At 47.6% G+C, this 12418-nt stretch overlaps 1 protein-coding gene across 1 annotated transcript in view; it reads right to left on the bottom strand.

Moving 5' to 3' along the window:
- MAGI1 (membrane associated guanylate kinase, WW and PDZ domain containing 1) overlaps window positions 1-9588 on the bottom strand; it is a 606640-nt gene extending 597052 nt beyond the window's left edge. The window contains 1 exon segment of the mRNA XM_040628589.1: window positions 8757-9588. Coding sequence (XP_040484523.1) covers window positions 8757-9069 — 313 coding nt within the window. The 5' untranslated portion in view covers window positions 9070-9588.
- Window positions 9589-12418: the final 2830 nt, after the last annotated feature.

The following is a 12418-nucleotide window of genomic DNA, read 5'->3' as shown; positions in this document are numbered from 1 at the left end:
CTGGGAAAACGGAGTTCTGGCAGGTTAAATGCGCCCATGGTCACTCAGCTGGACGTGGCAGAGCCTGGATTTGAACCCAACCAGTCTGACGCCCAACCCTTATAACCCCAAGTCCGTCCCACCGCATCCCTTGCCACTTCTGATGTGGGAACCCAGACACAGGGCCAGGACGGTCAGAGGACCTCCATGTCAAGTTCTCCAGGACCATTCTGCCTGAGACCTTCAGAAAATAGAGAAAGGACTTCCCAGTCCTCGATACCTTCATGCAACCTGGGACCTAATGACAATAATTGGAATCAATATGTCACCACCAGGGACAATGTGAGAGAAGTTCCACCGACACACGGTGACGTCCACAGTTTCCTTCTTACTTGTCTGAACTAATCCAACCACAGCCATTTCAAAAAAGTGGCATCTGAATCATGCAGAAAAATGAAGCTTTTTCTAGACTTCAAAAAGCTCTCCAGGAAACTCTACCACAATTTCTCTCTCTCAGGAGATTCTTTCTTCTCTCTGGAGTACTTTCAAATAAGGAACAGTCAGACAATAACAGAAGCCAACATATATTGAACACTCACAATGGGTCAGGCCCTGTGCCATGTGGTTTCCTTAAACCTCCTCCTTTTATTCTAGAGAGTAGGTATCCACTATTATCCCCATTTTCAGATGGGGAAGCCCTGGCCCAAAGAGGTGAAGTGTCTTGCCCTGAGTCACCTGGCTAGCAAATTTAAAAATCTGGCTCCTAATCCAGGCCAGCTTAAGTCCAAAACCTACACATCTATGATATATCAATAAATTGATATTGGTGGGTTATCTTACAAGCAACACCACCATCCTGTTAACACTGTACAGAGCAATAATTTTGAAACATGGCTTATCACCAGGACATAGTGGCCTTTTAATTGCACCATCATGTCACTGTCCATAAACAGAGCTTTGAGGCTCGTCTCGTGATAGGCTGAAAGATTAGCCTTATTGTGGAAAACATAACTGTGTCCCATTAACGGTGCACACAAATGCCTCCGATGGCAATCATGGTGGGGTCAGCACCTCAGCAGGGAGAATGTAATTCCCTTACGTAATTCTTTCTCATGACAATGGAGGTGGTCACAGAAAAAGTCTACACACAAGGCTGGCAGTGCCCACAGTCCGTTTGAGAGTGAGAGTTTGCAGAGTTCCCTGGCACACTCAGGTGCTGCCCAAAATCCGTCCCATGAAGACCAACTGAAACTGGCTGCCAATATGCTGCCTTCAAGACTATTCCTCCGTCAATCAGCTCAGCTCTACTAGCCACACCCACAGGCTGCAGATGACAAACCCTCCTCCAGATTAATGCCATCCATCGTGAGTTACCCACATTTTCAGAGACTTTCCAATACAGCAATTTTCAGAGGCAACTGAGCTCAGGGGAGATGTATTCTAGTTCTCCGTTTGACAGTAGACACTCAACAAATCCTTGAGCAACGAGGACGCACCAGGCACTGCTCCCGGTGCTGGGGGTGCAGGGGCAAACACGTCAACAACAGCCCTGCCCTCTCCGAGCTTCTCTTCTAGGAGAGCCAAAATAAGAATTCTACTTATCTCGAAGTGATCTCCCCGACATGGAGTGAAATAAAGCAGAGAAAGGCCACAGGGGATGACAAATGGCAGTGGAGTTACAGCTTTCAATAATGCAGTCAAAGAAGGTGTCACGGAGAAGGTGACGTTTGGGAAAGACTTGCAGTTCATGAGGGAGCAAGCAGGCCTTCCAGATGTCAAGGTGGGGACTAGCAGCAGGCCGTGGATGGGGAGAGCGAAGAAATGTCATGGGCCAGCTCCCGGGGAGCCTTGTGAGTCACTGTGAAGACATCGGTTTGCGCTCTGAGTTAAGGACTAAAGAAATGATTCTAAGTAATGGATTATTCCATTCTTTAATTACTTAGTCATAAAAAGAGAAGAGTCGTATTTAACTATCAAACACCTTGTTCAAATTCCATCTCCGAATTTTGCGACATGCCTTCAGAAAGGTTACCTCCAGAACACACTGAACTCTCCACAGCACACTTTACCATAAAGCAGACGTCAATATGATAGGCATGTCGTTGACATCCGTGGGGGTTCAGCTGTGGAAACACCAAACCAAATTCACAAGAGATACCATATCGATGCAGACATCCGTAGGGGTGCGGAACAACAAAGCTCTACGTGTTTACGAGGGATTTTTCAGGGTTATAGATCTCACATAGAAGCTGCATAAAGACAGGCAAGAATGCAGTAACCTACTTTTTTAGGATGTGAATGTCAGCCCTTAACGAATTTGACAGCCTTTATTCTCAGTGTATACAAAATCAGTATATCCTGTTACACACATATACAAACTCAAGGAAGGGACCACTAACATCAGAGACCGGTGTTTTGCATTAAATAACCATCGTTTATAAAGCAACATCCTTCATGTAAACCTTTGTGGTAAAGAGATGTCAGAATGTTTTCTCTTATAAACCACTTAATTCCCCTTGGTGGATATCATCAATTCTGCCATCCTAAACTAGCTAGGTAATGAATGGCAACAAATGCAGTGAGCCAACTGTATGCCATTGCATCATAAGGTCAAGTTAATCTATTTTTAAATAACACAGCCATTGGCAAAGGGTGGCCACTGGGAACAATGGACAAGTTGCGTTGCCTGTCCTTGCGTTATTTTTTCTAAAAGCTGTGGAATGTTCCACAGTGTAACCTAAAAATACCCTTCAGAGAAGTGGTCTTTTAGCATGAAGAATAAAAAGATTGATTTTGAAAGTTTAAGTTTAAAAAAAAAAAGACATGTAAACACAAAGCACAATTTAAGAGCAAGAGAGGACAAAAATCAGACTGTTTTCTGCAGCAAAGATCTGATTTGCTTTGGCTGGAAAAACTACTCAGGGACAATGGTACAAGAAAACGGAGGTAAGGTGTCATTCTTCCAGATGCTGACATACAGCAGATCCCACATCAACAAAAAACAGAGAAGCCCCCCACCATCCTGCCTGCTCAGCATCTGAAATTTCACTTCTTAAACTCCAGCAAGAGTCAACAGGCAGAAATACTTCAATATAATCCATTAAGTCTGGTCGGTCATTTACTTATTTATAGCTCAGTATAAATTATTAGACACAGGGAATCAGCCGATTGGAAGATCTGGTGAAGGGAAAATGAACATATTAGGATCCTCAATCAGAAGAAATAAAAGATGAATAGGGAGTAAAGGGGGAAGGACATGGATGGCCTAGTCTGCACTTATCATATGAATGAGAAGCGACAAAGGAAAATCCATTCACGTTAATGAGCGCCTGGGATTTGCCAGGTACTGTTTTAGGCCCTGGGAAATAGAGGGGTGAACAAGTGAGAAAAAGTTCTTGTTTTCACAGACCTTACATTCTAGGGGGAGGCGAGACAGACAAAAAAGAAGAAACAAGGGGTGCCGGGCTGGCTCAGCAGGTAGAACGTGCAACTCTTGATCTTGGGGTTGTGAGTTCGAACCCCACGCTGGGTGTAGAGGTTATTTTTTTTTTTAATAAATTAACTTTAAAAAAAAGAAGAAACAGAAGAGAATGTGAAATCATTACAAGGCCATGCAGTCACAAAGCAGGGTGAGGGGATGGCGTGCGACTCAAGAGCTGTCTTATATGGGGGTCAGTGGTGTGCTGGGACTGGCTCATTCTGGCTCTGGAGAATGGATTAAATGCATCCCTTCCCCACTCCAAATAAGCTACAGATCTGAGGCTCGCCTCTACCAGAGCCGGTTGTCAACCATCTAGCAACACACCACCTGAGGCGAAGCTCAATGACCTTCTTTCTGAAGGGACACTAAGGAAAAGAACCAACCTTGGAAGAATAAGCAAACCCAGAGACCCAGAAGCAGAATTCACGGGACACCAAGAAAGACAGGGCCCTGTGTCTTAAAATGAGAATGACTTTGTAACAGGGCTGTTGTAGAATATTCCAACTGGTCAAAATAAACACACAGCAGAACAAAACACAAAAAGGCACAAAGAACTCTATTCAATTGTGTGCGGTCATAATTCCCTCATTACGGTGAGGGAAAGGGTCTGGTGGTGGTGGTTTTTAAGCCGTGTCTTATGTATTGTCCCTGCTCTGTCTATAATGTGGGCGGTTTCGGCTTCCCGGCAATTTGCAAAACCACAGACCTCACCTACGAAAATATGTAAGCATGACCTACGGTATCACCACTTTGGGAAACTACAGTCACATCATTTTAAGCTCTTGGAGTCGGGCTTACTTATGGAAGTGCAGCATTTTATGAGTGCAAAGGGCCTACAGGGTACACCCATTTTATTTCTGGCATGAAAAAATGAAGAAACGAAGGCCCAGAGAGGGTGACTTGCCAGAGAGGACAGCACTAGCTGGCAAAGCTCGTTCCGGAGCCAGGTCACCTGCGTCATGGGTCATATTGTCAATGTCAGTCTGTATCTTAGGGCAGTGATTCTCAAAACTGAGCACGCCTTGGAATCACCTGAGGGCATCTTAAAAACTGCCCCACGGGCTTGGACTCCGGAATTTGGAAGTTTGGGATCAGTAGGGCTGGGGTGAGGCTCCAGGAATTTCACCTGTCCGACCAGTTCCCAGGTGACACTATGGCCACCCATCTAGGGGCCCTACTCTGAGACACGCTGACCCTGGAATGAGGAGCCAGGGCTTTTGGCACCCAACATAGCTGACTTCCAGCTCGACTTCTGCCACTTGCATGACTCCTGGAAAGGCTACAGCCAAACTCTGAGGGCCTCAGTTTCTGACATCTGCATCTAGGGGCAAGGACTAAAAAACAAAATGTCCATAAAGCACTAGCTCCGCCAAGGGCCTGGATATTCCAAAGCAAGTGCTTAGCTTATATCCTACAGCAGAGTTTCCTTAACTATCTTTTTTCTTTTTCCGCATATACTAGGATGGTAACAATTCTAACGACAGACAAGATTAAAGACTGGCAAAAATGTGGAGCAACTGGAATATTTTTGGCATTTATATTCATAATAGCGAAAAACAGCAAATAGTCCAAATGTACCCTGATAAGAAAAAATATTTAAAAACTGTGTGTGTGTGTGTGTGCGTATACACACGTATACACACACATACCTACAATGGAATACTACTCAACAATATAAAAGAACAAGGAGGGGTGCCTGGCTGGCTCAGTCAAGACTCTTGATTTTGGGGTTGTAAGTTTGAGCCTCACAATGGGTAAAGAGATTACTTAAAAATAAAAAAATATATATAAACTTAAAAAAAAAACAATGACACAATAATATAAAATCTCCAAAATATTCTGAGTGAAAAAAATCAAACACAAAAGAGTACATATGGCATTATTCCATTTATATGAACTTCACTAATAGACAAAATTAATCCATGGTAAAGGAAATCAGAGAGCCTCAGCCTCTGAAGGAGGTATGGGGAACTGACTGGAAAGGGACAGGAGGGAAATTTCTAGAGTAATGGAAATGTTCTATATCTTGATTTGGGTGAAGACAAAATGAACATAGATGTTTGTCAAAACTCATCAAACTATATACTAAAGATCTGTGCATTTCACTACAAGTAAATATACACTTACAAAGTATAAAGGATACGTTAGATAAATAAAATTATACAAAATAACATATTTTCTTCAAAATAACATTTTTATATAATATATATATATGTATCTGTACATTTTTTTAGGCACTTTGTGACAAAAGATTGTCTTCTCCATCTAAAATGAACCAAGTTNNNGTGATCCCAGGGTCCTGGGATCAAGCCCCACGTTGGGCTCCCTGCTCAGCTGGGGGCCTGCTTCTCCCTCTCCCTCTGCCTGCCGCTCCTCCTGCTTGTGCTCTCCCTCTCTCTCTCTGTCAAATAAATAAATAAAATTTTAAAATAAATAAACAAAATAAAATAAAGTGAACCAAGTCCAACCTGGTAGATCCATTTAGCTTGGTTCCTTCACAATCCAGTCCTGCTTCATATAATACCATTTGCTGCAGAGACTATTTTAGTCTGTGCCTCTTTCCAGGGAGCTGCCATGAAATAGATACAGCGGAATTTTCTCCCACAAGAAAACCGTGACATTTCCATACAGACGGCACCCAAAGTGCCCTGTGTCCCTAGGAGTGGCTAATGCAGGGTGCAGACAACACAAAAGTAACATTTTTCTTTACCACGTAACAAAGATGAGTCTATCTAATATGATTAAAGTACAGTAATGAAGACATAGTAAGAGCAATTCTGTCGTATAATTTAAATCATATTCTTGCTATCAAGGGGAACAGAAGACTAGTAAAATGCTTTCTAGTGCCATGTTTCTGTAATGAAGATGTTGGAAGAACTGTGCCCATGTAATTATTACATAAAATAGTAGCTTTCACACTGCAGTGGATTCCATCCACAGCCTTATGCTATCCTGAATAGAACAAGATACACACACACACACACACACACACACACACACACACCTGCTAGGAACAATCCTGTGCAGCACACAGAATGGTTCTGGGTGAAGGGAAATAACATTTGGAGACACGACAGTTTCCTTTCCATCCAGAGGTGTCTGATTCCAAGCACACTTGATTATGCGACCCACCCTTCCTAAATTCCCTGATGAGGCAGCCCTGGCACAATGCCTCTTGGATCTTTGATTACTGGTGGACAGAAGAGGTTCAGCCACAGGCAGCATATTGCACATTAAAAACAAGCCCCCATACAGGACGCACTAGGCAGATTACAGACGGATAGGTAGCCCTGCCTGTCCTTCCTCCAACCCTTTCTCCAAAACGCCCCTGCGCGGAGACCTGTGGCTGCGCCCATCGAATGCTTTGACATGGTGTTTCCTCTACAGTTCTATCAAGTCCTAACCATCCAGGTACTGGCATTGAATTCATAATCAGGTTCCTAACACTAAAAGCTGGGCTTAGAAATAAATCACTGGTCAAATTCAATTAAACATAATAGTAGCTCATCTTTATTGGGCTCTTACTATGTGCCAGGCCCTGTTCTGCACACTTCCCACTTATTAGCTTATGTAATACCCAAATGAAAGCCAGGTTACAGATGAGGACACACTCCCACGTAAAGGAGGTGTCAGACCGCAAGGAAAGCCTGGGGAAATGCACACTGAATAAAAGCACAGTCTCTCTCCAATAAGATTACCACCTTGTACGGAAATGAGAAGAGAGGCCTAACTCATAGTTCAGAGTAAGTAAAAAAACTACAAAGTACCCATTTAAGGGAGCCCAAAGGAAGAAGGGTTTGCTCAGCATAGCCAGATGCTGAAGGGCTTCCTGGAGGAGGTGTCCAAGTGGAAGATAAGAACACAAATGGTAGGAGCTTTCTGTAACTGTCAGTCCATCATTCCCCAAACTACCAAAAGGCCTGAGAATTCCTTCTGCCCCCTCCTCTGTTTCGTCTGGAACAGGCTTGTTTCCAAGGATCTGTTCAGCCCAGCCCAGCACTCCTTTCCTTTAACACATTCCTCCAGCTGCTGCTTGCCCTTCCAGGCCCGAAGGCACATATGGGAACTTTTCACCACGCTCAACTTTGCCACCTCCTCTGGTGCTTTCATGGGGGGTGGGGGGGGGGGACCTATGTCAGGGTACTTGGTGGTACAAGTGATCCTTTAAGGGAATCAAGTCCTTCTCGGTTGGACTGATATAGGGACAGCCGCTTGCCTGCACCAAACTGAGATGCAAGGGACTCCCCACCACCAGCAGTCATCAAAGATGTGGGCACCTCTACAGGCTTCTAAGAGAGGAATCTGCCTTCATTCCCACCCCAGAAATCAGGCCCTCCGGTCCAGGAGGGTCATCCCCCCACCTCTTCTGCATCGGCTTACATTAAGGACTCAAACCCTCCCTTCTGATATCTGTGTGACCTTGGGCAAGTAACTTATCCAATGTCAATCCTGGTTTCCTTACCTGCAACCTGGGATGTATAAAAACAACCCGCTCTCAGAATTGTGAATCAGAACAAAACAGCCAAGGAAAGCATTCAACACAGAGCCTGGCACGTTGTAAGCTAACAGTGAAGAGTAACTACCATTATCATTATCAACGATAACGATGCTGGTGGTGGTGGAGCAGCATTAACTTGGGCTGGATTCGCGCTGACAGAAATGCTCCTTCTTTCCCTCCCCCCACGCCTGGGGCTGGGCCACACGACCGAGACACATGCGTCATCCAGCTCCGGGGTGAACGCAGGATCTTCAGGCGGCGGGCACAGGAACCGCAAGGCGGTCGTGCCCCAACCCACCTGGAGGCAAGCCGGGTGAAGCCCATTCCGTGATGGAGGAGGTCAATAACCACAGACCCCTCTTTCTCGTTCATACCCATTCTGCGGGTCTGTGAAGGGGTAAGTGGCGAAAGAATGCAGTGGCTGAGCCTGCTGCATCACTCCCCAGAGGAGACCGGAGACCATCCACTTTGCCCCTGCCTCAGTTTCCCAACTCTCCTCCAGGCGCAGGCGAAGCTGCGCCGCACTTGGTGGCCGAGATAACAGGTTGGCAAAACAGGCCTGGGAAAAGTCTCCCCGCTTCCCGGAGCAAACCCAACCCCCTCTTTCCAACGCAGGTGGTCAAACAACCCACCATCTCTCAACAACTTTGCTTATTTCACCACGACAGGGCGCACGGCCCCAACTTCCCCTCTAAGCTGCGCTCGGAGGAGGAACGCGGGAAACCGAGATGCGGCGGGGGCACTCCGCAGGCCTCTCCCGGTTTTGCGGCCGCCTCCCGGAGGCGCGTCCCGTCTTACCTTGTCTGACGGCTTTGAAGGTGACGGCCTCCTTGCAGCTGTCGATGACTCCCAGCACGTCATAGCGGGGCAAGCCGGACACCCGGATCCCCTGCACCTCCAGAAGCAGCTCCCCTTCGCCCAGCCGAGGGCCCTCGCCGCCGCCGGGAAGCCCCGCCGCTTCGGCCGCGGCCACCGCTCCGACATACGGAAACTCCCCATTCTCCGCGCCCCCCAGCACCGTCACCCCCAGCTCACCCTGGGGTCCCCGCTTCACGGTGCATTCGTGAACCTTGCTAGTCCAGTGGTTCTTCTTCTGGATTACTCTCGACATGATGGGTTACACCCCTCCTCCCCCAACACACAAAAAAATAATACAATGAGAGACAGGTGCCCCCCACAGCACAAGCCCCCAAGCCCCCGCTGGTTCATGGGAGAGACATCTCCCCAAAATAACGCAACGGGAGAGAGAAACTTGGCAGCCTCGCTCCCCTGCACACACTCGCGCACTCAAGCCATCATAAAACAAACTTTCTGGGCTTCCCCGCGAGCCCTGCACAGGCGCCCGCGAGCTTTGTTTGCATTCCGGTGCTTCTCGGTCCACGTTCCGGCGCCCAATCGCTCTCTCCCGGACCAGAGTCCACTCTGCGCCGCTTGGGTTATTTTTTTTTTCCTCCCTTCCTTCCTTTCTTGCCTCTTAGAAATGCGGTGTCTCCTCTTTGCCTCCCGCCTGGCTCGCCTTTCCTCGCTGGCGGGCTGTTCCTGAGGGTGAGGGAAGCCCTTCCAGCCAGTTGCTGGGAGCCCTGGAGACGCGGTTGCCGAGCGGGGGTTGGGGGGGGACAAGAGGGAAGTGCCTGCGGCCCCTTTAAGCAGATACAAAGGCTCGGCTTGTTTTGTTACAGTTCATTCTATTCCGCGCCGCCGAGCGCAGCGGCCGGCGAGAGGAGACGCGCGCGCATGCGCTCCGCGGCCGCCTGCTGGCCGGCCCGCCCCACCTCTCCTTCCCGATGGGAGAGATTCCAGTATGCTTCCCGTTGGGTCCTAAAACCGATCTCCCAAAACGCAATTTTGCCCCCTCCACGCACCCCTCTTATTCCTCCTTTTCTTTCCTTGCCGTAGAGTCACCTAATCACTTGGGGGTAGGGGCATGTGCACATGTTTTACTCCGACCGTTTGCAACTTTTGAAATATGGTCAATCTGGCTTTGGCATTTTAAAACCATTTCAAACAGGTGGGGGTTGGGGAGGCTCACACACTCACCCTCGCGCTCACACTCACGCACACACGCACGCACTCACGCCGGCCTAAGCCTCCTCACCGCCCTCGGCCAGTGGCTGGCCACGCTGTCGGTCACCCTGCCGCGCTTGTCCACCCCCGCCCCCACCCCCGCGGTACTTCCCTCTAGTACCCCAGAGCCCGACCCGACCTTGAGGCGCGCGCCTGCTCCTTGCCTGCCTGTGCCCACCGGTTCGGGTCCTGGAGATGGGACTGCCCGTGTCTCTGCGACCCTGGGTCCCCTGCCCCCTACCTGGGATCCTTGTAAACTTTGGGATCCCCTTAAACTTTGGAGTCAACTTTTTAGGACACAGGGAAAACTATAGGCACGGGAAAGAAGCCATATGGCCGGAGGGGGTCCAAGTCTTCAACCTAAAAGGGACCTAGCTTTTTAAATGCCTTTCCATCAAAGACGTGTGGAGCCAGTCATCTGTCCCGTGCTCAAGTTCCTGAGTGAGCCAAGAATCCTTCGGACCTACCCCGGGACCAGGAGATTAGGATCACCCACCCGTCTGGGATCTGCACCCGCGCCCAGGCGCCCGCGGGGGCGGGGACTAGGCAGCCACCTCTTGGAATTCACAGCCCGGGGATCGGTGCCGCCCTGGGGTGCGAGCCGAGCGAATGTCTATCCCCGCTAGGTTTCGGAATGAGCTCGGAGGCTGCGGACAGAGAGAATACCCTGCACCAGTTAGGCTGCCCTCCCCAAATACCCCCCAAATCGAGAGTCTCCTAAGCAGTTTCTTTTACTCAGTGATTTATAACATGTATGTTCATCTTTGGTCACAAATTCCAAGTGCTAAACGAGGGAGGGGAAGGAACTCAGAAAGGATGGGATGTCACAGAGGTCGGGGTTGAGAGCCAGGCTATGGTGTATGTTCCCAATCTCTGCGTAACCTTGAGCAAGCTCCTTGACCCCTCCGAGCCTTCCTTTCGTCCCTGTTAAGTAAGTATAATAATACCTTACAAGGTTCTTGGGAGTATTACATAGGAGAACACTTGTAAAGTGCCCCGCTTGTAAAGTGAATACTTGTAAAGTGGAATATAATAAAAACTTATATTAGTAGTAGTAGTATTTGGAAAAACAATTGGGAAATCATTTGGGGTCTCAAGTTAAATAATGATAATTCCTCCTCTTTTTTCTAAAGTTTTAAATATATAGGCATACATTTAAATATTTTGGAAGTACTGTTTGTAGGGCGCTGTTCTACGCTAATAAAAACAAGGGAAGAATGTTGATGCTTCTCTCCTGGGTATATTCAGAACTGAAAATCCCATTGCCTAGTATTTGTGAAAGAAGGAAGTGGCCAATTTTTCCTGGCTCTTCTTAGTGAGGGAAAATTCATCTCCACTCTCTTTTCAAAGAAGCAATCAGTTTGTCTCAAGCTTAACAGAATCAAAATGAGTGGAAGCTTTCAAACTTTATTCCCAAGCCCAATCACAGATCCATCCAATCAGAATCTCAGAAATGGCTCTATCCTCTAGACTTTTAAGATCCCCCTGAAGTGGTGCTGGTACACAACACTGAGGACCACAGGTCTAGCATCTTGATTCCTGAGCATTTTAAAACACAGGACCCCTTGGAGAGTAAACCTACGGTCCACATCATCCTCCAGAGTATAAGCTCCAAGAGGGCCAGGAACTTAGGGCAGTTTGGTTTACAGACATGTCCTCAGTTCCTAGAACAACATTTCGTACCTAGTTAATGCTCAAGTATTGGTTGAATGAATCTCCCCATAAAAATGCACATTTTTGCATACCACCTTGAAGTGGAGTCACAGATGCCCCTCAAATCACTAGTAAGCTTGACCTTGTGTGTTTCCCCTCCTCCCCACTCCATATTGTAGTAGTCCGATTTCTTGCCAAGAATGCCCCACCCATCCAGAATCAGTGACTCCCTACCTCCCCATTCAACTCTCACTCCCACCCAGGAAGGGTGAGGGCAAGTGTTTTCAGGTCCTCCACTGCAGCAGTACCGTCTTCCCTCTCCACCATGCCAGGTGTCCCTGCATCTGAGAAGAGGAAAGGACAAGGAATTTAGCATCCTTCAGATTTCAGATATGGAATAACCCCCAGAAAAGAAGGGATACCTGAGGGTACAGAGGGTAGAATGGAGAGAGGTGCAGAGAGACACATTATAAATCCAGGAACATTAAAGAAATAACTTGAACAACCAAAGTAGCTAAAACCACCAATTTCCAGGTACTGGAATGATGTTCCCAAACTTTCTCTTCCTCCTCTACCCTTGCTATCTCCACTGTTACACCTGGCCCAGTTCCTGTGTCCCAGTCTGGAAGCAAGGCAGAAATCATATCTAGTCTATCCAAACTTTGAGTCCTCAGCACCTAAACCCATGCGTTGCTTGGAGTGTGCCCCATATGCACTTGTTGAATGAGTATGTGAATGCACGG

The sequence above is a fragment of the Ursus maritimus genome, unplaced genomic scaffold (genome assembly GCF_017311325.1).
Source record: "Ursus maritimus isolate PB19 unplaced genomic scaffold, ASM1731132v1 scaffold_14, whole genome shotgun sequence".
NCBI lineage: Eukaryota > Metazoa > Chordata > Mammalia > Carnivora > Ursidae > Ursus > Ursus maritimus.
This window is presented reverse-complemented; position numbering and strand designations above follow the sequence as displayed.